General features: G+C 45.7%; 1 protein-coding gene across 2 annotated transcripts in view; it reads right to left on the bottom strand.

The window, feature by feature from the left end:
* Nucleotides 1-10,722: 10,722 nt before the first annotated feature.
* The window catches only part of CD81 (CD81 molecule), an 86,976-nt gene continuing 72,500 nt past the window's right edge, over nucleotides 10,723-25,198 (bottom strand). For both annotated transcript variants that reach the window (XM_038404882.2, XM_038404881.2), the window contains exons 4-8: nucleotides 22,697-22,771; nucleotides 17,848-17,964; nucleotides 16,809-16,910; nucleotides 16,091-16,189; nucleotides 10,723-14,616 (exon numbers count right to left, since the gene is read on the bottom strand). In XM_038404882.2, coding sequence (XP_038260810.1) covers nucleotides 14,554-14,616; nucleotides 16,091-16,189; nucleotides 16,809-16,910; nucleotides 17,848-17,964; nucleotides 22,697-22,771 — 456 coding nt within the window. In that variant the 3' untranslated portion in view covers nucleotides 10,723-14,553. The remainder of the gene's footprint in view (nucleotides 14,617-16,090; nucleotides 16,190-16,808; nucleotides 16,911-17,847; nucleotides 17,965-22,696; nucleotides 22,772-25,198) is intronic.

The raw sequence follows: 25,198 nt of genomic DNA, 5'->3' as shown, positions 1-25,198 counted from the left end.
CCACAAGTCCTTCTTTTCTTTTTGCAGATACAGACTAACACGGCTGCTACTCTGAAACATATCTGGATATGGTGTCAGGAGTAAACTAAGAACAGAAGCAGAAGTGAAACAGCAACGAAGGTTGCAGATAGAAAGAAATAGGAAAAATGGTTGTGGGATTTCATCAGCATGCCACTCAAGATTTCACATTGCAAACAAACTCCACAAAGAAACTGGTGTAGGAGGAGGGGCATATGTGGCTGCTGGCTATAGGGTCCCTTGGCTTGTACCCAGAGTAGTGGTGGGTGTGGGTCCCCTCTTTGCACCCCCCCGCCACTTGCCACCTAGGGGAGTGGCCAGTGCATAGACTGCAGTTTGCCACTGAGGGGAGGGCTAGACCAGAAACCGCAGTTTGCCAACAAGGCAAATGACTGGACTGAGATCTGTCGGGTCCCTCCGGAATGGGGGAGAGAACTGAATGAGGCACAGCTGTGTCCAGAAGAGGCTGCTGCCGTCCAGGAAACAACCTGAATCCTAGAGGTGGAGACGAGAGTGATGACGGGCCAGACACTGCTAGATGAGAGTGCTTTGGTGAAACGAGAGCTAATTCCAAGGACGGCCAGCAAGAGGCGCTGCGGTGGTGAGTCCTGCCCCCTTAAAGAGAAATTCCAGCTAGCATGCATGAGGTGTGGAAAAGGTCATGTCCCAAGAGATAATGCATGTCCAGCTAAAGGCATATGGTGTAATAAATGCATGAGATATGGACATTTTGCATCTGTGTCACACCAAAGCAGTCAGGAAATTTGCTCATATTACAATCAAAAGCCATTGTTTCTGGGATCTATCACTTGTGATGCCAGAGCCTGCCTGGAGAGTGAAACTGAATATTCACGGCAAGACTATTAACTTTAAAATTGGCTCAGGAGCTGACATCACAGTCATCTCAGCAGGGACTTACAATCACCTCCAACCCCTCCCAGAGATGAAGTCACCTGACAGCTCTAGCTCGCCCTACAGGTATTCAGAACTGCACGGGCCAGTTGACCACAGAAACAACTTACAAAGACAAAAGCTATGCATTGAGTGCACGTGATCAAAGGATCAAAGACGAACAATCTTCTCAGCTGCAGTATGGCAGCCATGATGGGCCTATTGAGAAACAGTACAATAGTTTGTAGAACAACAACAGTACAAATCAATTTAAGAGACAATGCTGCATCATGCAATGTACAAACACCTTTACCAGACAGATCTTAGAAGAGAGTAGCTGCAGATTTACATAAATTCAGAGGACATCATTACCTGGTCCTTGTGGATTATTTTTCCAGGTATATAGAAATAATGTACTTGAAAGACATAACATGTTGCAGTATTATTGAGAAACTGAAAAGCATTCTTGCTCATTTTGGTATTCCAGAATAACTAATGATGGACAACAGACCACAATTCACTGTAGCAGAATTTGTAATTCTGAACAAAATATAGTTTTGATCATATTACTTGCAGCCCATATTACACGCACACAAAATGAGAGCTGTACAGACAACCAAGAAAATCCTTTCCTTACTCTTCTGAGTTACAGATCAACACCAATAACAGCTACTTGATATAGTCTAGCACAACACCTGAGGGGAGGACAACTCAGAACAACTGTTCCAGCTTTGGAAAATACCCTATTTCCAAAGTGGCTAGATATGAAGAGAGGAGCCAAATCAGCTAAAAAGGCTAATAGACCTATGTACACTTTTACAACAGGCGTCACTCAGAGAATTACCAGGTGTAGAACCTGATGACCATGTTTGTGTCAAATTGGATGGAGAAAAAGGATGGACAACTCCAGCTGTTGTAAAGAAAAAGTATTCAGTGCCCAGATTGTATGTGATCAAGACCAACAGTGGAGAGTTCAACAGAAACCATCAACATTTACAGTTTGTTCCTCAGAAAGAACAATGCACAGCAATGTTTCTCAACAACCAGTTTGTGGGCTGGCCACTCCCTGAGATCTCCCTGACATATTTTAGGAAGGCAGCAGGCCAGTCCCTGGTGTCAAAAAAGTTGAGAAACACTCAACAGAATAACTCTACAGATGGTGGATGCAGAACAAGATGACAAGAGCCAAGGATTCCAAACTGACCATAGCTTGTCACTGCAACTAATGAACAGCTAGATGACCATGTTGTTACGTGTTCAGATAATGTAATTACAAAACCCGTACGATTCAGAGACACTTAACAGACTGACGCATACTGAACTTCAAAGACCGTATGATAGTGTAAATGGTAGGAATGTAGAACTTAAATGGGGACATGTAATGGAATGTTAAACTGCATTATATGTATCAGCCACTAGGTAGCACTGTATGTAAAATACTTTAAGCTAATCTGGAGCCATACCTGGCAGAGCGTTAAAGGATCTTATGATGAACACATCTGGTATGTATAAGCAGGCTCTCTGACCAGTCCATATTTGGTACAGAAGAACATGACTGTGGGTATGTATCCTACATGGCGCTCTACTTCCCCAACCAGTGTCTCCCCTGTCTATACTATCTTTAGCAGTGTAGCATCCTGCTGTTTTCCTGCTGCTGGAGCCTTCCTCCCCACACCCTGCAAGGAAAGGCTCCAGCAGCAGGAAAAGGCTCCACCAGGGGGAGGCCTGCCAGAGCTTTTCACTGATGTGTGTAGCTATGCACCACAGTGTGGACGTGGTCTGCCTTTCACTGTGGTGTGCAGCTACGCGTACCCTACATGCCATTGAAAGTGGTGTACAGTGTGGACATAGCCTTAGAAGAATTTATTTAATCAGTCCTCCCAATCCTGAATAATTAAGAAACAAACATTGCACATTCTAGGTTCCACATATAAACAAAGCTGCTGTCATATTCTCAATGGATATGTGCACCATCTGCTATCATAGCCAAATGGAATAAGGACTGTGCTGTAATCCTTGTTCCTCTGTCTCTGGTCACTTGGAGATGTCTTTCTTCAGGGCCTCCAGCACTGTGGCTGCTATAGCTCCTATGAGAACATGCAGTGTTAAAGATCAGTTATGTTTGTGGTCTAAAATACTTCACTGAATCCCTTTAAGAGGGGCCTCACAGTGAGTCATCTGTAATATAAACTGCTGCTATTTCATTTGCACTGTCAGTTTTTTAATATGCATCTCTGCCTTCTGGAGTGTTGCTAACGACAGTAATTTATGACAAGGGAGCTGTGTTTGGAATACATTTGGCAGCAATAGCGGGCAAGGTTAGAACAAAATGTCTTTCATCTGGCTGGGCTTGGGTTGGAGTTTTAAAACACAACAGGCTTTCCTGTTCGGGGATCTTTATAACATTCCCATGGAAACACACCTAGGGCAGCGTTTCCTGGCCAGTGGGCTTATGTGTGAAGTCTCCCCTAGAGGTCGCCAAAGGTATCGGTGCTGAATACAGAGGGGAGAGTGGGGAAAAGGAAGCATTGGAAAGGAGAGAGAACAACAAACCAACCTAGCGGAACAGGGTGAATAATATTACACTAAAAGGTATGTGTGGGTGGGTGACAATGGGGGCAAAGCAGGTGATATACTAAACGGTGGGTGGGAGATGGCAAAAAAAAAAAGCAGCAATGAGGAGAAAGCAGCAGCTCATCCCATTTTGCAAGGATGGGCACTAGGGGTTGCCAACTTTCTACTCTCACAAAACTGAACACTCTTGCCCCACCCCTTTCTCAACCCTTCTCCGAGGCCCTGCCCCTGCTCACTCCACCCCCCCCTTTGCTCGCTTTCCCCACCCTCACTCACTCACTCACTCACTCATTTTCACCGGGTTGGCTCAGGGGGCTGGGGTGCGGGAGGGGGTGAGGGCTCCAGCTGGGGGTGTAGGCTCTGGGGTGGGGCCAGGGATGAGAGGTTTGGCATGCAGGAGGATGCTCTGGGCTGGGACTGAGGAGTTCGGAGGCCAGGAGGGGGATCAGGGCTGGGGCAGGAGGTTAGGGTGTGATGTGGAGTGAGGGCTCTGGCTGAGGGTGCAGGCTCTGGGGTGGGGCTGGAGATGAGGGGTTTGGGGTGCAGGAGGATGCTCCAGGCTGGGAGCAAGGGGATCAGAGGAAGGGAGGGGGATCAGGGCTGGGGCAGGGGGTTGGGGTGCGTGGGGGGGCTCAGGGGTTCAAGCTTTGGGCAGTGCTTACCTCAAGCACTGCCTGGGAAGCAGCGGGCATGTCCTACCTCCGGCTTCTACGCAGAAGCGCAGCCAGGCGGCTCTGCACGCTGCCCCGTCCGCAGGTGCCACCCCCACTGCTCCCATTGGCCACGGTTCTCGGTCAATGGGAGCTTCGGGGGCAGTGTTTGGAGCCCCCTGGCTGCACCTACGCGTAGGAACCAGAGGAGGACATGCCCGCAGCTTCCCAGGAGCTGTGTGGCATGGAGGCTAGCAGGGAGTTTGTCAGCCCCGCTGCGCAATGCCACTGACCGGACAGTCAATGGCTCGGTCAGCGGTGCTGGCCAGAGCTGCCAGGATCCCTTTTTGACCAGGTGTTCCTGTTGACTGGATTTTATACCATGTATGTTACAGCCAAGCCAGATAATAAACAGGGCAAACAAAAACAAAAGGGAGTCCTGCCGTAGTCACCAAACTGTTGACTGGATTTTATACCTTGGCCGGGGGAACCAGTCTGAGGTTTCGCAAAAAGAAAAGGAGTACTTGTGGCACCTTAGAGACAAACAAATTTATTAGACCTGTCATTATGCAAGGCACTGAATTTAGCCGTATAGAGTGGACAGTAGCTCACGAAAGCTTATGCTCTAATAAATTTGTTAGTCTCTAAGGTGCCACAAGTGACTCCTTTTCTTTTTGCGAATACCGACTAACACGGCTGCTACTCTGAAGTCTGAGGTTTGTTTCCCTACCCTGTGTGTATCAACGGGTATCAAAAGGAAAGCTGACAAATGGATAAGGTGCAAAAGGAACAGTTTTATTAACAGGGAAAAGTTAAACAAGTAGGTAAAACAAGGTAAGTAACACAGGTAAGTACAGCTATGTAAACACTAAGGGACTCCCAATTGTAACAGAAAAGGGGACCAGAATATGACAAGCTTTGGCTGTAAGAAGGTAGAGGGCTTGAAGCTCTGACCCAAGGATAAACCCAGATCAATCCTAGTAAAGAACAAGATGTTGCTTCCTTGCCATCTCTTGCAGCTTGAGAAGCAGCTCGCACCATCACAACGGACTAGATTCCGGATCCAGATGACACTGGTAGGTATGGGAAGCAGGACCTCCGACAGGGAGATGATCACTCTGTCTCCTTCTTTTACCGATCTTCCTCCTGGCACCGTCGTGGGTGGATGGGAGTTGAAGAATCAGGACAGTGGATGACAGCTATTCTCGCATGCCAGGTGAGTTACACTCCCTACATCCCTAGTGTGGTACTAGGCCTACCTATCCTGCAGACAGCAGCACTAACTATTCCCTAGAACAGCAGCACACTCTGCCTTTAGGATGGGCAACCCCGCCTGACTGGTGAACTGATCTTATATACTGTCCCAGTTGCTGGGCAGACTCTGTCAGGTGACCTGCCAGTTTCCCACGGTTGGATGGAAAAAGGCACCAAAATCAAAAGTGGTGGGGGAAGAAGGGTACCCAACATGGATTCCAGGTTGTTGTTGAATCCAAGACGGCGTATAGGGGCAAATGCGAGGTAGACAAAGATCTCCCTATTTTCCAGTCAAAAACTGGACAACTGGTCACCCTATTGGGCACAACTGGGTGGATGTGGAGGTTTAGTGGAAATGGACTGTGCAATGCTTTTTTAATGAGACTACTGCTGGCTTTGGTTGCCAGCATGACAGGAAGGGCTAGCCCATCTCTACCTCTGGCCCAGCGTGCTTTCTAAATCAAGCACTGCTGACAGATGGCTTCTTGCCTATTGAATGTGCTGCTGTTGTTCCATCTTTTGCAGCATGTTTCATGCCTGTCTGATGGCTGAGGCCACTGTCCCCATTCCTCTCCTCTTCCTCCCTCTTTGCAGATACTTTAGTCCACATGCCATGGAGAACTAGGGCTGGGCATGCTTTCCAAATCACTGATGGTGGAACAATTTGTACTGGCTGCTGCATCGGGGTGTTGGAACTCTATTTATTGCTTGGCGACACAAATAAAAATAGAAAAGCATGACTCAAGCATGAACAGTTGGTAAAGCAGTTTCCTCCAGCCCATTCAGGCTGAGACGGCTGGCGAGGAAACACAGAGCTAGGCAGTCATGCAGGAAACCATCAAACCAAGAAGGCAGTGTTGTTAGATCACAGCCATGGGGACTCTGGAGAGAGAGAGAGAGAGAGAGAGAGAGAGAGGGAGCCTTACACAGCTGCAGAGGAAGGGCATGTGCACGCAGGTCCCAGCCCTACCCTGCTCATACTGGAGCCCACAATAACCTCTCTCTTTCACACATACACCCTTCTCATACTCCCCATCCACAGGAAGCCCAACTGAAATAAATCAGCCAGTGGTTCTTTCCTCCCCACAACTGAGGCTGTTCACAGATAGGCTTCTATTCTGTTTATAGCTGCTGAAGGATCCTTGTCCTGCTCCTCCCAGAAATGACAGCCACAGGAGCCTCAACAGTAGGCTGCCAGTGAACTACTGCAGGTCCCCCAGGGGACAGCAGGTCCAACAATGAGGTTGGTCCATTCCTGGGCAGCATGGAAAAACTCCTTCATGGAGTACCGGACTCTAGCAAAATAAAAATGACAACAAGGCTTTAAAGATTGGGTTTTTTAAAGGTTGAGATGGTCTAAGAAAGAACCTTTAAAAAGCCACAGAAATAAAAGGCTTGTTTTTAAAGTTGTGCCTAAATTACTTGCCCCGCATGCAAACCCCAAAAACTTCTCTAAATGAGAATGACTTTTAGTAAAATAGTTTTGTATCCATTCTTTGATGATTGTCATGCTTTAGCATTAGTAAGTGCTTGTCCCATAGTCGCTCTCCCCAGTGTCGTCAGGCACGATTTCCTCCCATTGTTTCGGCAAGCTTTCAAATAATTTTTCATGGTGCATCAGAAATAGTAAGTAACATTAACAAAAGCACTGGAAGGGTTATGTAGTTGTGATAGTTACTTGCAGTACCTGCAAAGCAACAATTATAGGGTTCTGTTTGTTTGTTTCATTTATCAGCTCTAAACAAAGTTTGTCCCTGCCAGGCACCCTCCTATAGCCAACCATAGCAAGTCTGCTACAGTTGCCCCTTCATCTGCTCAGGAAGGATTGTGTTAACCTTTCTTCTCCACCACAGATCACATGAACAGCCATCTCATTTGCCTGGGCAAGGAAGGTTGTTCCTCTGAGTTCAAATCAAGCCCTGCTGCTGGGCATATTTTATTAATATAATTTCAACCTTCAGGAAATCCCTCAGACTCAGAGAACTCAACACCCCCCCCCCCCCAAGCACAATGCAAGGTTAAAATGCAGCTGTCCTCCAGCTCCACGGACCATTCCCCAGGCCACAAGAGTTCCAAGAGTCAACCACCGCTGTGTTCTCAGTTCCTCTGCTCCTATTCCAGGGCCTCCACCTCTGGCAATACTTCATGATGTCTACATCTCTCTTCTTGCGGCCCTTGACTCAGGCCTCCTGTGAGAGGGCTCCCTGCAGCTTTCCATGCCCCAGGCACCTTTGGCTGCACAGCCTACCCCTGTTCATGGGAACCTTCCTCCAGAATCCACCCTCTTGTTTCTAGGCTTAGCCAGCATTGGCTGATTTACCTCTGTCCCTTACCTAGGGGCCTCTGCACAGCCCTCTGTCCAGCTGGGTTCCCCAGCTCTGGCCAATTCTCTCCAACCGTTCCTACCCACAGCCGTCACCTAACAGTGCACCAATTCTCCCTCTTCGCCAGCAGCTCTCAACTACTGCTCTCTTCGGTGTCACACGGTGGTCTACAGACAATGCTCACCAGCTTCTTCCTGCTCCCCTTTTTCCAACTGCTGCCTTTATGGGGTAGGTCTATACCGCAACTGGGAGTCCCCCAGCTCAGGTAGACTTGAGCTAGTGGGGCTCAAGCTAATGTGCTTAAAAAAACAAAACACCCTCAATGTAGATGTTCCAGCTCCAGCTGGAGCTCGGGCTTGCAAGCCTAGGAAGTCAGGTGGGTGTGAGAGACCTAAACTTCTCCTTGAGCCAGAACATCCACACAGCTATTTTTAAACATGATATCTTGAACCCTGCTAGAGCAAGCATGCTCCCAGATCCAGTTTAGGTATATCTATAGAGGTCAGGCACCCCCAATTAGGGCCCATTGGGAGGTAACTAACTCGTCACAGGTGAACTGGGTGCATTCCCTTTTAAAAGGGCCATGCAGCCTGTGCCATCACAATGAAGAGGCCCTAAAAAAATGATTTTTCCTGTTCGTATACAAGACTTTGCATTTTACACCTACAGCAGCTGTAACCCTAGATCCTTTACAACCCTAAATAAAACAAGATGATAGTGAGAAATTATTGAAAACAGATGTTATGGTGACTGAAGGCCTAATGCAGAAGGGACATTTAAAAGGCACAGTTGAGTGGACAAGGGTCTGATTTAAGAGGAGAGCTGTGTAACGCTGAGGTACTTGGTGCTGGTGTAGATGCCCCAACATCCATATACCCACCACACATGAACAGGCCATATACCTTTATTTTTGCTAAACCTAGTTACATGTAAAATATAAAAATGTGCTCAAATGTCTTCACCCTACCTCCTTCCCTTTCAAAATCTGCTTCTATTCAGCTGCAACCCAAACCAGAAGGTCCTTCCTAGCTTGGGAGAGAGAAAAATTAGCTTTTGCAGCATTGCCCCTGAATAGTTGGCGAAGAAAGTATTGCACAACCATTATATAAAGGAGAATATGACATTCAAAAAGGCCTGTTGATTAACGATGGAAGCGCCTCAAAGTTCCTTGAATCAGGCCTCACCGCCACCCCCTATAATCATGTGGTTCATGAAGAGACATTACACAAAGCCTTGGGAATCGAAGAAACAAATATGCCATTGGCACAACACCAGAACCATGGCAGGAGAGTGGGACAATGGGGATAGCTACTGATGAATGTGATCAGAACCATAGTGCAAAAGAGGAGCATGAGGCCAGACCACTCACCCAACTTTTGTTTGAGACTCTAGAACCCTAACAGGACACTTCAAATGATTCAAAACACCGGGGTGGGGGCGGGGGAAGAGTGGAGAGAAGGAGGACAGAGATAAGTTGTGTGGTTAACTGTTTAAGAGGCTGGAGTAGAACTGGTAGAAGGGAATGGTACTAAGAACTAACCATGGTAGCTCAGCTGGCATGTGTGTTTAAGGTCAATTAATTGAGACTATCCCAAGGCAACCTTTTTCCTTTCAATGCAATGAGCTGAAAGTGCCTCTTGATGCACAGAATAAAGGTATTAAGGTATGCCTTATGCGTACTTCCTATTTTACATTTCTCAGCAGCTGAGTGATGGTTCTTCAGAGGCTTTGGAGAATCTGGACACCAATAGCCCTGAAGGAACAAATGCATTAGGCCCAGTCTGTTTTTGCCCAGATATGAAACCAGATCTCAACAATGCAACAGAGAGAGAGAAAGAGAGAGAGAGAGAGAGGTGCTAATTCTATAGACATTTACTATCTAACTTTGAGGATAGAATTTAGTATTGAGCCCATTCCAGTCCACTTGTGGACTGACATAAAACAATTATGTGCATGATTGAGTGATCTGCCATGCATGGAATTATTAAGCACCATCTGAGCCAGAAGCTGATGGAGGACTCCTAAAGTTGTGACACAGATTATCTACACCAGAGGAGCCATATCTGTATGAACTGAACTGGGAAAAAAAACAAAGAAATTTGTGTGAATTTGTACCTGGAGAGTGTTTTAAAATCACCACACTGGGATATGCACTGCAGTGCTTCTGATTAATCCAGGGAAAAGGCATGGCATTGATATGTATTCATTTATTTGTAATGCTTCCAATAAGGATTAAAAAAAACAAAAAACAACCCACCCACATCCCCCACCCCCAAAAAAAGTGGCCAACAACACCAACATGCACATGTCTAAAAGGATAGCTAGGGGCCCTGGAAAGTGTGGAAGTGGGAGTGGAAACTTGAGTCAAAAATATGACTCTAAATATAGTCTTATTAATACTCAGGGAAGTTAAGGAGACAGTGTTCATCCAAGCTTGAATTCAGAGTCCCCTGTTTCTCTTTGAAGAGGCAGCTGGGATCTCATCCTTGGAAAGAGACAAAAGCTGACAGCACTTTTTTTTGGTAAGTTTATTGTTTTTAAATATCCATTTTGTAAAGTAAAGAAATTGTTGGACTCCATTAACATTCAGCTAAACAAGTGAAAAGACAATGGATGGGCATGATGTCTTAGCACAGGCACAGCCAAAGGGAGCAGGGAATGGAGGCTGCTTGTGTTTTGGGGACAGTCACACAGAACATCTCTCCCTCCCGTTCCTGTTTCAGCAGAAGCAATAATGGGAGCCTGGAGCCAACCTGGAATGCCTGAACTGCCGGTCATGAAAGGTACAGGGGATGGGTAGGGAAGGGCAGTTGTGGGATCACAGCACTGTACTTGCCCCTCTGGCTCAGTGCAGGAGCTTTGTCTGATGGGGCGGATGGCAGCAGTCAGTTATCCCATGGCTGGACCATCTGACACATCAGAAAGCCATTCAGTTAGGTCGGGGAACAATGAGCTCTTTGGGATATTCTCAGTGGCTTTTTGCCACCACAGGCCTTTCTGAATTTTAACTCTCTCGTCATTTTGGAATACATACTAGCTCCCCCACTGCTGCCCCTCCCAAAGGAGGGCACCTGCGGCAGCAACTGCTATTGGCAAGAGCCATTTGCCTTTACTTAGCTTGATTCTGGATGTCCCTCTCCAGCTTGCCCATTTCTCCTCCTTCATCATTCCAGAGGCCTGGCTCTGCCCATGCTGCCACAGCCTGGCTCATGAAGCATCCTGGTGTTAAGGTGAACTGGTTGTAAATCGAAGAGCATGGTCACACTATACACACTATGATTAACATTAGATTTTTTTTTCTTAAAAACAAACAAAACAAAAAAACAAGGCAGCTGGAGGAAGAAGTTAAACACACAGCTTTGTGGCATGCTCCACAATATAAAAGAATCCCAAGCATTCAGTTCAGCTGGCAGCAGCTCTGTTTGACTTTCTAGCATGGGTCTTCAAACCCAGCCCTGGTTAGTTCCCTGCTCCTGGCCTCCCGCAGTGAGATGGGGCTCTCCTCTTCTTCCCTTGCCTTATGACTGTTTTCTCAATGACTGGTCGTTTCCTCTGGTTTCTGTTCAGAAGCAGTGTTTGTGTGTATTTATAGCCCACAGTCCTGATCCTGCAAAGCCCTATGCAGTGGACACCAATCCTGTCCGTATGGGGGTCTCCAGGATCAGGACCTGGGTCTGTATGCTTGCATGTGTGTACACATACATAGGCAGGATAGTCACTTGGCAGGAACATGAGGCCTGCATTCTGCTTCTCTTCCTCCTCATCTAGCTTTAGGACTGGTTATTCAGACACAGGGCAATGTCCCTTTGGATACTGAGCAGTTCTCAGGGATAACTTGAAGGGGAGTCTGCTCTCAAATTTTCACACACACCCCTGCCTCCATTCTGCTTAGGCCTCCCCTTCTCAGGAGTTTAGGACAGAGAAGACCAAAGAGGGTTGTTTTTCCTCAGCTGTTCCTCAACTCCTCAGTCCATTCTTAAGCATGGCAGCTCCTTCTCTCCCTCCCTTGGCCTGGCGGGCTGACAAACAAGCAATGGGACATGGGAATACTCCTGTAATAACCCTGAAGAGAAATGGACAGGGCATTAATGCCACCCAGTGAAACCCATCTTTCAGCTTCCTTCAGTACCACTCTATGTCCTCAGGACTCTGTTCCCTCTAACCTAGTCCCAAATCACTGTCGCCACCACATTTAAAAGCCACTTCCCCAACCTTTAGAGCTCTGAGTTCCACCAGCATCTCTTCCATGCAGGCTTCTTCTCCAGGGCGGGAGGCTGCATAGGTAGCTGACAACTACAAGGGCACCACCAGAGTTCGAAGTGAATAGTTACTTTCTATAATGTAGTTCAGGGGCGGATGGCAAATTCCAGCAATCCCAGAGCACTTTTTGACCAAAGATTTTGCTTTTCCTCCCACACTTATCAGGTTTCAGCCCAGCATGCTTCTCAATAATCACTTCTTTCCACTTGCTACTGCAAAGGGCAAGTCTAGTACCTTAAAGCTACATCTAAGAACGTGCCTGACCTGCACTTGCTTCTTTGGAGACCCAGCAAATCTTCAAACAGAGCTCTGGCTACTGACACAATATCAACTGAATACTGAACAATATCAAATATACGGTATAGGAAAAAATAAAACTGAAATGCTTAATGGCATATTTATACATATTTATCAACAGTCGACAAAGAGGTGGCGAGTTACACATCCATTCTGTATTCTAACAACCCTGATGCACATATATGTAAACACACATGCTCAGCTGATGCATCACATTTTACATTTAGCCACATATCAGAGGAGGTGACCCTAAAAAATGTACAGTGGAGGAGGCACCTGGTGCACAATCGGTTCTTGTTTCCAATGCATGCAAAATGGACATTCAGAGCAATGTTACTTTAAGGCTGCTTCTCTGATTAAATTACTTCCCGCCCAATCCCCAATCAATCTAGGTTGTGTTGATACACCTCTTCCTTAGGTTACTTTTTTTTTTTTTTTAAAAAGCCCTTATGTGTTTAAAGAGGCAAGAAAGGGAAACAAAATAAGCCTCTGGACTGATCCATTTGCCCACTTGTGGGAATCCCTCATTCAGTGTGTAGCAATGGCTGTGGTATCCAACGCACAGTGGTGAAGGGACATGTATAGCCTAGAAAGAACACAGGATCCCCCTCACCCCAAACCGGATTTGGAACACTCTTCCTTTTGAAAGTTACAAAAGAAACACTTCAGGGAAACAGAAACATCCCTTAAAGGCGTGGGCAGGGGGAAGAGAGAGAATGCAAGAGGAACCTCAAATCTTAACTGGGCTGAGAATAAAAACGTCCTGCTTCTGCTCAGCCAACAGCTGCAAGATGCTGCAGTCCCCAGCTCAAGTGCCCATAAGGGGTAGGGAAAAGTGAAATAGTCTTGTTTAAAATATATCTATCTATTCATATAGAACATCTTTGAGAGAGACAGAAAGACGTTTTATTACATAGGATTTGATGCACACAGTATCCTCTATGTACAGGGCAATAGCGATTCTGTTAGTCCAATGGAGTGGCATATAGTTAAAGCCACACATATTTAGTTGGTAACATCTAGCTTGGATTTTAACCCACACAAAAAAGTATGTTCAAACCGGTGCCTTCTTAAATCCTGAATTTCCCAGCTTGAGCGAGTTGGTTTCCAACTCTTAATGTAGGTTTTAAATTAAGGGCTTTTAAAAAACAATGTTTCTTTAATAGGTTACAGGATTTTTGGCATAATTACAGCACATAAGACAATATGCCATGAGCAAGCAAAACTGTATCAAAGAGAACTATGATGCAAAGACAACATTAATTTGAAATAACATGAGAAAACACCCAACAGTCATCCTGCATTTGTTTTGTGGAGGATTCTGAGTGTTCCAGATCTCAGCGCTTATCTACCCGCCCCCTTTTTAATATATCATTTATACAGAAGTATTAGTTCAAATTAGGAACTAACAAAACCAGACTGGACAGTAAGCCCCCAGGAACATAAAGCAGATTTTTTTTTCAGTCATTTGTAGAATTTGGGGTGGAAAAATCAGGGTAAGAATTCACTCCCAGGCTATGAACCCGTGAGACAGCTTCAGTTCTAAATGAATGGGTCAATTTGGTTTTTTTGTTTTTAAATGAGTTACAAACTCCATGGAAAAAAAATCAAAAGTTAGAATTTAAAATTGTCACTATTCAACTCTCATGTTTATTTAACAACATAAAGGGGTCTGATTGGAACAGGCCATCTCCTCCAGATTCCTCTGGGCTGCATCTCCGCTTGTGTCCCCGGCCTCTCATTTCTACCAGGCTTTGCACACCAAGTCAAACTTTCCTATAAGCAGCTAGGGAATGCCCTGGAGTCAGGGCCTTAGGGAAAAGAGAGGAAAACAAAAAATCCTGCTTCAGTTTCCAGTTATAAACTTAAAACAAACAAACAAAACCAAGGCAAAGGTGTTCATTGTCCTCACAAGAGGCTGTAGCCTGCTGCTCTCTACCTCTGTGTTTCTGCACCATAAACATCATCACTGAAATAATGGGGAGGACCAAAAAAAAAAAAAAAAAAAAAAGGAGGGGGGAGAAGTCAGAATTTCTGGTACAGTAGCTTTCCCTACCACACAAAACTGATGTGTAACTAACTCAGCCACAAGATCATGGGAAAGTTTTACTTTTTAAAAAAAAGTAGTTTAAAGTAAAAATGATAAGTACTGTATGGTAATATTGGAAGTATTTATATACATAGTTTTCTTTGTCTTTTGTTGAAACGTCTCCTGGTCACTTGGTGGCACTTGGGGTCCCTTTTGCACGGTCATCTCCAACCTTCCCCCTGCAACTCTCCACTTCTCAATACACGGTGCTATTCCTTATGCCACAGCACAGGATCATGCTCAGGATCATTTCGAAGATCTGTAAGGAGACAAAGCTACCAGTGAAATTCTCATTTGTAAGCCCCAATTACCTAAGACAGCCCCATCCATTATCTTCTCCTGGGCAGAGCTCAAGGACACAGAGTTTGATTCCCTGGTCTGCTGTGTTAATCAAGACCCCATCATTCTTCCTCCACTTCTGGCACAAGAGGCAGTGGGGGTCATGTCATGGGCAGAGCCATGCTATACCTATCCTCCACTGACTGTAAGCCAGTTAGGCTCTCAGCTGCTCTAACTTCATGAGGTGTTGGGTACAAGAGGATCAGGGCACTGCAACTGGTTGTTTCCTGAGGTCACTCTACCTCCACTGTGTCAGAGCAGAGCCTGGACATTGTTGAGAATTCAGCTCATGATTTACAATGCAAGAACAGGACAATGGCCCATCTAGTCCTGGTATATTGCCTCTGAAAGTAGCCAATGGATGCTTTGGAGGAAGGAATTAACTGAAGAAGTTCTGAAATGTAGGGGGGGAATAAAATTGCTTGCTTCCTCCTTCTGGGAGACCCACTTGCACCCTGAAGAACAGGACAGAGCACTCTTGTAACTTCATTTCAGTTAGAGTGGTTTTAAAAATTCGTAAGTGTCTAATCCCTTCATAAAATTTAAAATTATATACCTCAGTAATACCCTGCAGCAGAGAGCACTATAGGTTAATTGTATTTTGAGTAAAAACATTGCCATAGTTTCTAAAAGGGGCACCTGGCAAAATTCATAACCACCGCTCGTTCTGCTGTGGACCTCACAAGTTAGAACTCAGAGCACAGCAGCCAGCCTGGAGACTGTTACTGTGGTATTCAGTGTCTGGGTTGCAGGACAGGGGGAAACAGAAGACAGCACTGATGGGAATGAGAATTGGAATGGACAAGGAAAGGGGCACCGTGCTCCTGGCTAGTTCTCTAGTCCATCTACACTGAGGTGGGAAGCGAATGCATCATGGGAAGGAAAACAAATTCCTTCCAGCACGAAGCCTTGAAAGGCAGGCTGGAATTAAAATGGTTTTCAAGGGAGATGAGGTGGGGCAGCAGATGAAGTCATTTTGCCTTACACTCCAGAGACTTGCCCCTAAATATGACTCTGGTTACAATACTCCTAGTCTGGTGTCTCCCACCGGACTCTCTAGTGAGTCTCCGTCTGTGTCACGGAGCCAACACTCAACTTGGCACAGTTGGGATCTGTCAGGATCGAGGTGCACTGGTACAGCTGGAGAGGCTGGGGAAGAGCTTTCTTGGCAAACAGGCAGGAGAGGTCAGTTTTGTGGGGGACGCCAGTAAGAGTTTCAGATCAGAATTAGCAGTAGAGCTACATGGAGTAACACAGCCCATGCCGTGTTACTGAGTCAGTGGTAGCCACGTGCTTTCACAAGCACTAGATTTATGGTTCCACTTTAAAAATCCAGATGAAATTCAGAGTTTAAACCATACACCCTCATGTGCTGCACCAATATTCACACTTACCATGATCACAGCCACCACAATGGCTGCAACACCGATCAGGTACAACTTCTCTGAGAACAGCTCATCAATCTTCTTATGACAATCCTGGGGTAGGCGACCCTAAGTGGAGGAGAACGCATGTCAGACAGCTTGGTCTCTCTCTCTAGCTGTACACCAAGGCACAGTTGTTCATGAAGAAGTGGAGTTCAATGTTTGTACTATCCCTCTCCCTTCCCATGCAACTTCATGGCATAATTTCCTGGGCCCAATGAAATCAATGGCAAAAAAGTCTGATTTCACCCCATCTCCTAACCATAGCATGCAAGAGTAGCACCATGCCCTGGACTGACTTCCTGTGGAGGATTTGCTTGGTGCTGAATAGCCAATCCATTTCCAGTGGGGCTGTCAATGCTGAGGAGATGAGTTTCTTATCCTTATTCCTTAACTATCCCCACTTATTCCCCCTGCCTCCACACCTTTGCCAGCTAGCAGAGAGGACTGGCTCCTGAGCAGAAATTAAGACAGAAGATGGATTGATTATTTCTGATGCATTGCTTTCTTCCCCTTCTTGATGGGAGAGCGATGGGGAAGTCAACTCCAATTCAAGAATTGGGACTGAGCAACCCGTTACCCTGTCAGGGCAAGGACAAGTTTCCTGGGTGTATCAAGATTGTAGTAGGGCTCCATGGACTTACTCCCTCACTCAACACTGTACGGTAGAAACAGCAGCCATCCCTACCTGGGCAAGAGTTTCCAGCAAGGTTTGTTCCTTTGGACAGAGATCACTCTGGATGGACGAGGTGCTTATGGTCATTATGGTATTTGCACCGCAGCAATCCAGCTATATGTGGAGAGAAAACAGGGTTAGCAGGCTGCATTTCCAGGTCACAGCTTGGCTTGTATGGAGAGTAGCAAACCTCCAAATTCAAGTTCTGATTTCTATGTAGTGCAGTGGCTGGATAAGACGATCCTACGAGATGTGTACTCCTGGCCCCTGGAGATTCCAGAAGATCTAGCTAGAGCCAGAGGAAATGTTGGATGAATTAATTGGATCTGAGCTCCTCTTCCATTGCATTCTATTTAATGGAGGTATGGGATAGTTTCAGGGTAAACAAAAGGGCTTTTATTTAAACTCGGACCTGACTTAATGGACTCCATGTTAGACAGAATACTATGTGGGCACCTCCGTCATCCTACCTTCTCAGGTAGCTATACAACATGCCTAAGCATCCAGGGCAAAATATTAAGATCTGGATGTAATTTCGTCTCCAGTGGGCCTTGCTCTTGCCATCCCTTGGTTCAAATACTCAGACCTGGCATCTCCCTGTCATCATTCCTTCAGCTCCTCATTGCCTGTTCTTTGACAAGCCTTCTGAAAAAAAGAGATGTTTTTTGCACCAAGCTCTGACAATAGCTAGGGTTGAGCTAACTCGGATCTTCACAGCAAAGATCCTGTGCTGAGAAAGCCTTGATCCCAGCTTCTGATCATGCTAATGCCTTCGCTACACTAAGTCCAAGGCACCAGCTGTTCACTGCCTCTTCCTTCACAGGAGGAGCAGTTCATGCACAACAATGCTTATTCCTGACCACTTCCGTAAAGTCCCACAAACTGAAGGAGGGCTCATCACACATGGGTCAGTCAAATTACTCTGAGGTGCATATCCCCTGTGGATAGCTGGGGACCTTTTATTTGGAGGTACTACTGCAATTGGGTAGATTATTTTTATGCCCTATGGAGAGCCCCCCCAGCCCCCTCATAGTTATCCCAGGCACCTTACCGTTTCATGGAAGGTCTTCACCACGGTTTTCGCATTAGTTGCATCAGAATTCGACAGGTCTTGTTGCAACGCTTGTTGCAACGCTTGGTCATAGAACTGCTTCACGTCTTTGGCAACCTGCAGAGCAGAGGGAGAACAAGAAAATCCCTCTTACAGCCACAGAAGATAAACCTAAACAGATCCTTCCAACTGCTTTGCAAGGCAGTGACAAAATGGCACAGATGCCAGGCAGCCCAGCTAGTCCCCAGTCACTGTCATTCCCAGATGAGTAAGAAGAGCTGGGCTGTATTTGTGACAATTATGGCAATATCCTAGAATATCCTGGATAAACCTTACTGACCTAACTTAAACTTAATTCAAATACGCTTGGAGTTCATTAGATTAAAAATGAGGGGGATCATATGTAACTTCTTTAGAATCATAGGACTGGAAGGGACCTCAAGAGGTCCTCTAGTCCAGTCCCCTGCACTCATGGAAGGTCTACATATTATCTAGACCATCCCTGACAGATGTTTGTCTAACCTGCTCTTAAAAATCTCCAATGATGGGGATTCCACAACCTCCCTAGGCAATTTATTCCAGTGCTTAACCACCCTGACAGTTAGGAAGTTTTTCCTAATGTCCAACCTAAACCTCCCTTGCTGAAATTTAAGCCCATTGCTTCTTGTCCTATTCTCAGAGGTTAAGAACAATTGTTTTCCCTCTTCCTTGTAACAACCTTTTATGTACTTGAAAACTGTTATGTCCTCTCTGTCTTCTCTTTTCCAGACTAAACAAACCCAATTTTTTTTTTCAATCTTCCCTCATAGGTCATGTTTTCTAGACCTCTAATCATTTTTGTCGCTCTTCTCTGGACTCTCTCCAATTTGTCCACATCCTTCCTGAAATGTGGCGCCCAGAACAGGACACAATACTCCAGCTGAGGACTAATCAGCCCAGAGTAGAGCGGAAGAATGACTTCTAGCAGGAAGACCGGATTAATGCAATCTCTAGGAGATATTAGGAACTTCAAAGGACTTTTTAGGACAATATATGTAAAGTGGATTTCCTAGGAAATACTCAGGGGTGAGGGCAATGCAAATGACCCACTCTGAATCCATTCTTTTGAAGCTACCCCTTGGAGTAGAGATACCTATTGTCTACTGAATACCTGCTCCTGAATACTCCAGTTCAAAGAGCTCCAAACCATATAAAAGGATGGACACTTTCATGACTGCTCTCATTCTGAGGAAAGAGTGTGATGAATTTGAAACCACAAACCAAGGGAGGTGTTTTAAAGGATTAGTCCTGCCAGAGATCACATTGGAGGGGGTGATCTCTGGTAAGTTTATTAGCATGCATGCAGGTACTTTTATTGTTTTTAATATTTTGGCTGCAATGGTTTTACCTTAAGAATAAAATATGCTTGTTTAGAAGAACTGTGTGGTAATTTAATTGTGGGCAGTTATACTTGGTCTCTGAAGAGAACACAAACAGACTTATTTAGGCCAACTATGTTTATTTATAGAGGTAAGTAGTAGGGACCACTTCCCCTCAGCCTCACAGAGCTCAAAGTACTTCAAGCTACTGTTTGTTTATTTGAAGGGCAAAAAGTATAAGCATTCATTACACACTGCCTTTCAGCCAATGATATCCAAGTATTTTACAAATGATCTCTCTATACTAGAGGTGGATTATGGTTTTGTGGGTCCCTGGGCCAGAGCAAGTGGGGGGCCCTTCCCCACCTCTTCCGCCTGCAGTCCACCCTCTCCCCGCCCAGTGATCCTGCCAGGGCGCGGGGTCGGGGGCACGGGGGCTTGCCCCACTCCCCAGCAGGAGCACTGGGCGGGCAGAGCAGGACAGGGCATGCCCATTTGTCTGGGGCCACCCCAATTGGCTGGGGCCCTTGGGCATGTGCTCCGTTGGCCCAATGGCTAATCCGCCATTGCTCTATACAGAGACTGATGTTTTCAAAGCTGCCTAAGGGGTATGGACGTTATAGCTAATAGGAACTGGGTGCCCAAATCTGCTAGGGGGCTTTGAAAAACATCCACCATATTGTATAAATCACCCATGTGCCCACTAAAATGCAGCCACCTCTGAGGAAGAACAATCAACAGTGGCAACAATCAACAGTGCAAAGCAATGCTATGCAGTGGCAGAGGTAAATGGGGAAGCTTGCCCAGCTGTTGCCTGCACTGTACGTTAATAGAAGACCTCAGGATCCAGGAAGGTTGGCCTGGCACCCCTCACAAGCGTTAAAACTCACTTTAAACACAATATCTCCTCTTGCAAGAAAAGCAGTTTTTCCTGAACAGAAAGAGGGAGGTTAAGAGGAGCAGAGGGAAAAGGTTAGAGAGCAGAAACAAGAGGGACAGAGTTCTTAAACTAAATCTGCAGCAACCCAGCCCTCTTGGTGCTGAAAGGGGTGGCCAAATCACAGAAACCCCAGATTAGTTGCCCTTTTGCCCCCTCCCTTCTGCCCAAGGTATTGGATTTGAGTGTGACATCATCAGGCCAAGTCATTCACTAGTAGAGTCAGGGGGAAATTAACGCTTCCCCCCTCTCTCCCCATTGCCAACCTAAGCATCTCAGCCAAATCAGAAATCAAGGAGTGCCTCCGATGCCATAATGAAGCAGGCGTGGGATGCTGGTTTTATTACTTTATTTATTATTTTATTATTCCCCAGGGTGATGTCAATAAGGGTTGTAAAATGAGGCAAAATGCAGCAATTCCATTTACTCTGCACCATCTGGACTTGACTGGTGGACAAATGCTGCTAACATTTCCTCTCACTGAACATGGTTCAGTACTCCAATGTGCTCCAATGCCACTGGCACCAATTAATGCAAGTGACCTTTAGTCAGAGCCATTCAGCAGAGAGGTTTACAGAGAATAGCCTCTCCTTTGATCAGAACAGCCCCATCAGCCCCAGCTCCTCCCATGTTAGTTAGGAAGTGCATCGGCAGGGTGGATGGGGAGGAGGGTAGAAACAGACTGTCAGCATTATTAGCCAAGATCCCCAGCCATTACACCCCTGAGCGCAGGGAGAACAGACACTAAAAGTGTGATCAAGCAAGAGCCTGAATTACCCCCATTCATATTCAAATGTTAAATTAAATCACAAGTTGCGGACACCACTGATCTCATCAGGTTGGCAAATCCTTGTCCTCTTTTAGGGTTTTATACTGCCACCCATCCCCTTGGTATCAGAGCATCTTCCACATAAAAATCAAATTCTTAACTGGATTTTATTCTGTCACCTCTTGGCCTCTCACCAACAATACCCAGATAAAAGTAACATTTTACATAGTCCACAACCATCCTGAAAGGGTTCTTATCCTTAGCCACAGAGTTTTTTTCTAATGAAGTAACGCTTCTCTCCTATGAATCATTGGTTGAATGTTTCCATCCACAGCTGAGTGAGTGAGGTCTCTCAAATGGAACTGACAACCACCTGCTTGTGTAGTGTAATTAAACTTCTTAATAAAGCAATTGACTTTCCAACTGTCACCTCCACCCCACCCGATGCTGTTTCTCTAAGCACAGTAAATCCCCTTCTCTTCTTGAGCCCCCCTGATGGTGAAGGGACCAGAATATTAATGCCCAATTCCCGCCTCACTGCGGGATTTCCAAAGTTCTCATGCAGAGACCGTAGATCCTTGGAGGACAGAGCATGCATGCATGTTACACCAGTTTCTGAGGAGTGCTGTGCCAGAGGAAAGATAGGGGCAGGTATGGACTCAAAAGGTGGAGCCAGCGCTATCCTGCCACCCCTCTTTAGGGAACACTACTCTGGGTCCCTGATGAGATGAGACATCTTCCCTCCAGCATTTCTCAATCCAGAAGACAGGGAGAAATCAACATGGAGATCCTGTTGACATTATGTTGGGAAGTGAATTGGTGCTTGGTCGATGGATATCAGCACAAGGCAGCTGCTGTGTGTGTCTTCATGGAGGGGCGGGGGAAGAGGGCAGAAAGGGAAGTGGTGCTTCTGTGGGGAGGCGAAAGGAGGAAGTTTACTTAGGTCCTGTCCTTCATTTCTGGCTCCTCAGAACACATATACTCATCCTGAGGCGCCAAGGGTTAGACATCGAATACTGAGATTTCAGGCTGAAAAGTCCACATAGGCTTGCCAGGGAGTAGGTCCATCTTTCCCACCTCATGTGTGAGTGATCAGTACACAGTGCCTGGCCTGTATACTGTCTCTGCATCTTGTGCATGCATGTAATCTAAGGCAGCAGCACTCTGCTCCTGGCATGATGAAAATTCACCGTATGTATACTGCACTTTCAAGGAATAATAATTTCCAAGAGATCCCTTCTTACAATGTAACCTGGTCCCTGAGCCAGAATGGGGTTTGATGCTGTGAGAGTCCAGAGATTCCCTTTGTGCTATGCAGCCAGGTTTGCGCTATATTTTTTTTTTCAGCATATATCTATGCACACCCACATTATACTCCAGGACTCTATGCAAGGGTCCACTTGTGTTATTTGTATTGCTATAGCACCTAGAGAACCAAACTGAGATCAGGGCCCCATTTTTCTAGGCACTCTACATACATACATACAGTGTGTATGTGTGTGTGTGTAAGGAGGAGTCTGCCACAAAATGCTTACTGCACTAAAGAAAGAAAGTATTATCCCTATTTTATGGATGGGGAAGTGAGGCACAGAAAGGTTAAGTGACTTACCCAAGATCACATAGTGAGTCTGTGGTAGAACCAGGAACTGAACCCACAACTCCTGAGTCTCAGTCTATGCCTCAAGCACAAGACCATCTTTCTACCAGCTGGGACAGAACCATAGCAGACTCTTGCAAAACCGCATGATTGCAGAGGAACAAGGGTTTCAGGGATATTTTTCTTACCAGATCTTTATTGACGAATCCCCAGATTCCAGCAGCCACTTCACAAGCAAACAGGATCACCAGGCAAGTGAAGAACTGTGAAGACAAATTAGGAGAGGGACATTAAGAGGCTTGACTAAAGGGCAGAGAAAGGGGTTTTGGGGAGGGCAGCTCACAGTTCCACTGGAGGAAGAATGGGGCAGAATTGTCCCACCAGGGAAAAAATATGGTTCAGCTGATGGGAATAGCAACATGGCTTCAATGGCTCAAGGATTTTGTCGCAAAAACATTCTACATGCATGGTACCTGGAGAGACGCTTGAGCAATTCCACTCTGGGAACAATTCAGGCTGGTTTGGGTTGGGGAGAGATTATCAGAGACCTGTCCATCAATCAGAACAAGAGAGAAGGGGGGCTCTATGGAAAAAAAGATAACCTTACTGGGCTTACAGGGAACGTTGTGCGAGCTTCCTGCTTTGACACAAGACATTCTAGATTTGTCAGCATGGGGATAACAGCATGTACCAGCTGTTGAGGAGTGGCAGTGCATCAGGCTATGATTTATGGAGGGTTCTCTTGGCAGTTGCAGCCTGCAAAGCTACTGCAGTTTTTTGCATAAATATGAACACACATGGTTCTCTCAGCCTTACCTTATTAGCACTTAACCCGAATACTTCATGTCTGCCAAGCCAGAACCTCCTTCTACAAAATGAATAGATTCCAATGCCAGAAGGGACCCACTGTGATCATCTAGTCTGACCTGCACAACACAGCCCATAGAACTTCCCCAAAATTATTCCTAGAATACATCTTTTAAAAAGACTTTCAGACTTGATTGAAAAATTGCCAGTGGTGGAGAATCCACCCCGACCCTCGGTTAATGTATGCCTTCTTTCCACTCTGAATTTCGTCTCACTTCAAGTTCCAGCCATTGAATTGTGTTGTACCTTTCTGTATCTGACTGAAGAGCCCATTATCGAAGATTTGTTTCCCATGCAGGTATTTAGAGACTGTAATCAAGTCACCCTTTAAGCTTCTCTTTGTTAAGATAAATAGTGATAGGCTCCAGGAGCTCAATCTATGAGGCATATTTTCTAATCCTTTAAATCATTCTCTTAAATCTCTTCTCTGAACTCTCTCCAATTTAGCAACATCCTTCTTCATTGTTGACAACAGAACTGGACACAATATTCCAGCAGTGGTTGCACCAGTGCCAAACACAGACATAAAAACCAACCTACTCCTAATCGAGATTCCTCTGTTTATGCATCCAAAGATAGCATTAGCCCTTTTGACCATAATGTTTCCCTGGGAACTCCTGTTCCACCATTGCGAGGGACAGACCTTTGGGTTTCCAGGAGGACCAGAGAGTTAATTTTCTATTCTGGCTTTGGGAGACTAATGAAAGAAGAAAGAGAAGCTAAATCACACTGGTCCAAGTCAAGTGCCATCTAAGTGTTCCTACACCAGTCCTCTGGGGAAAGCATGGGGTGGAGAGTCCTCTGAGCATTTCCCACAGCCAGTCCTGCTACACCATTCCCTAGACCAACTCTCTGCTGGGAAAGGCTGATGTCCTAGTTGTTTGGCAGCTAACTTCATGGAAGCTGAAAGGGAAGAAGTGGATGTGCAGATGAAAGAATACATCACAAAAGGGAGCACCATATTATTGGCAATTGGGATATCTTTCCCAGTTTCACTCACTCACACACATGCCCAATGATCCCAGGAAGAGAGGAAAAATGAGTTTTTAAACTGTACTTGTAACAAAATTATTCTGTTTTTGTGGCCTCTGATCTGGAACTTCAGAGCCTAGACTCCAATGTGTAAAACGAAAGGGATTACAAGAAGTAGAAGTGGTGCTCTATACAAGAGAGAACTTTAGGCATTTGTAGCCAGTGCGTGCAGTTTCAATTGTAACTTAATCCAAAAGCTGGGGCAAGGCTGCTGTAATTCCCAGACTGGACACTAGGTTTCACTCTTGTAGTTATAATGCATCCGATGAAGTGAGCTGTAGCTCACGAAAGCTTATGCTCTAATCAATTTGTTAGTCTCTAAGGTGCCACAAGTACTCCTACTCTTGTAGTTGGTATCCTTGGTGAGAAAAGGATGTTTATTTACATGTTCTTGAAAAGCTGCACTTTTAATCATTTTTGCAAGTAAGTTATGAAACTCTTCCTATATAAAGTTAATGTTCTGAGACACCCCCTCCAGATTCCTGACCAGGCACTTGGTACTTCCAAAGGAGCTTCCTCCCAAAGAGAACCCAGGCCAGATTTCACAGACCCCAGTACAAGCAGGGGTAGAATTTAGGGAGTTTGGTCAGTGCTGCCATACTGAAAACATGAGCAAAAAAGCTCCAGTCAGGCTCAGTGCTATCAAAGCTCAGTGTCTTGACTTAAAGTGCTCCCTAGTAACATGGAATTCACAGAATCTATTCCTTACCCTTCTCCAGAACGGAGATCCTTACTACATCTTCCCTTATAACAAACACCACATTCCCAGGGTCCAGCTAGAAAGCTGGCCC

This window comes from Dermochelys coriacea, chromosome 6 (assembly GCF_009764565.3).
Source record: "Dermochelys coriacea isolate rDerCor1 chromosome 6, rDerCor1.pri.v4, whole genome shotgun sequence".
NCBI classification, from domain to species: domain Eukaryota; kingdom Metazoa; phylum Chordata; order Testudines; family Dermochelyidae; genus Dermochelys; species Dermochelys coriacea.
This window is presented reverse-complemented; position numbering and strand designations above follow the sequence as displayed.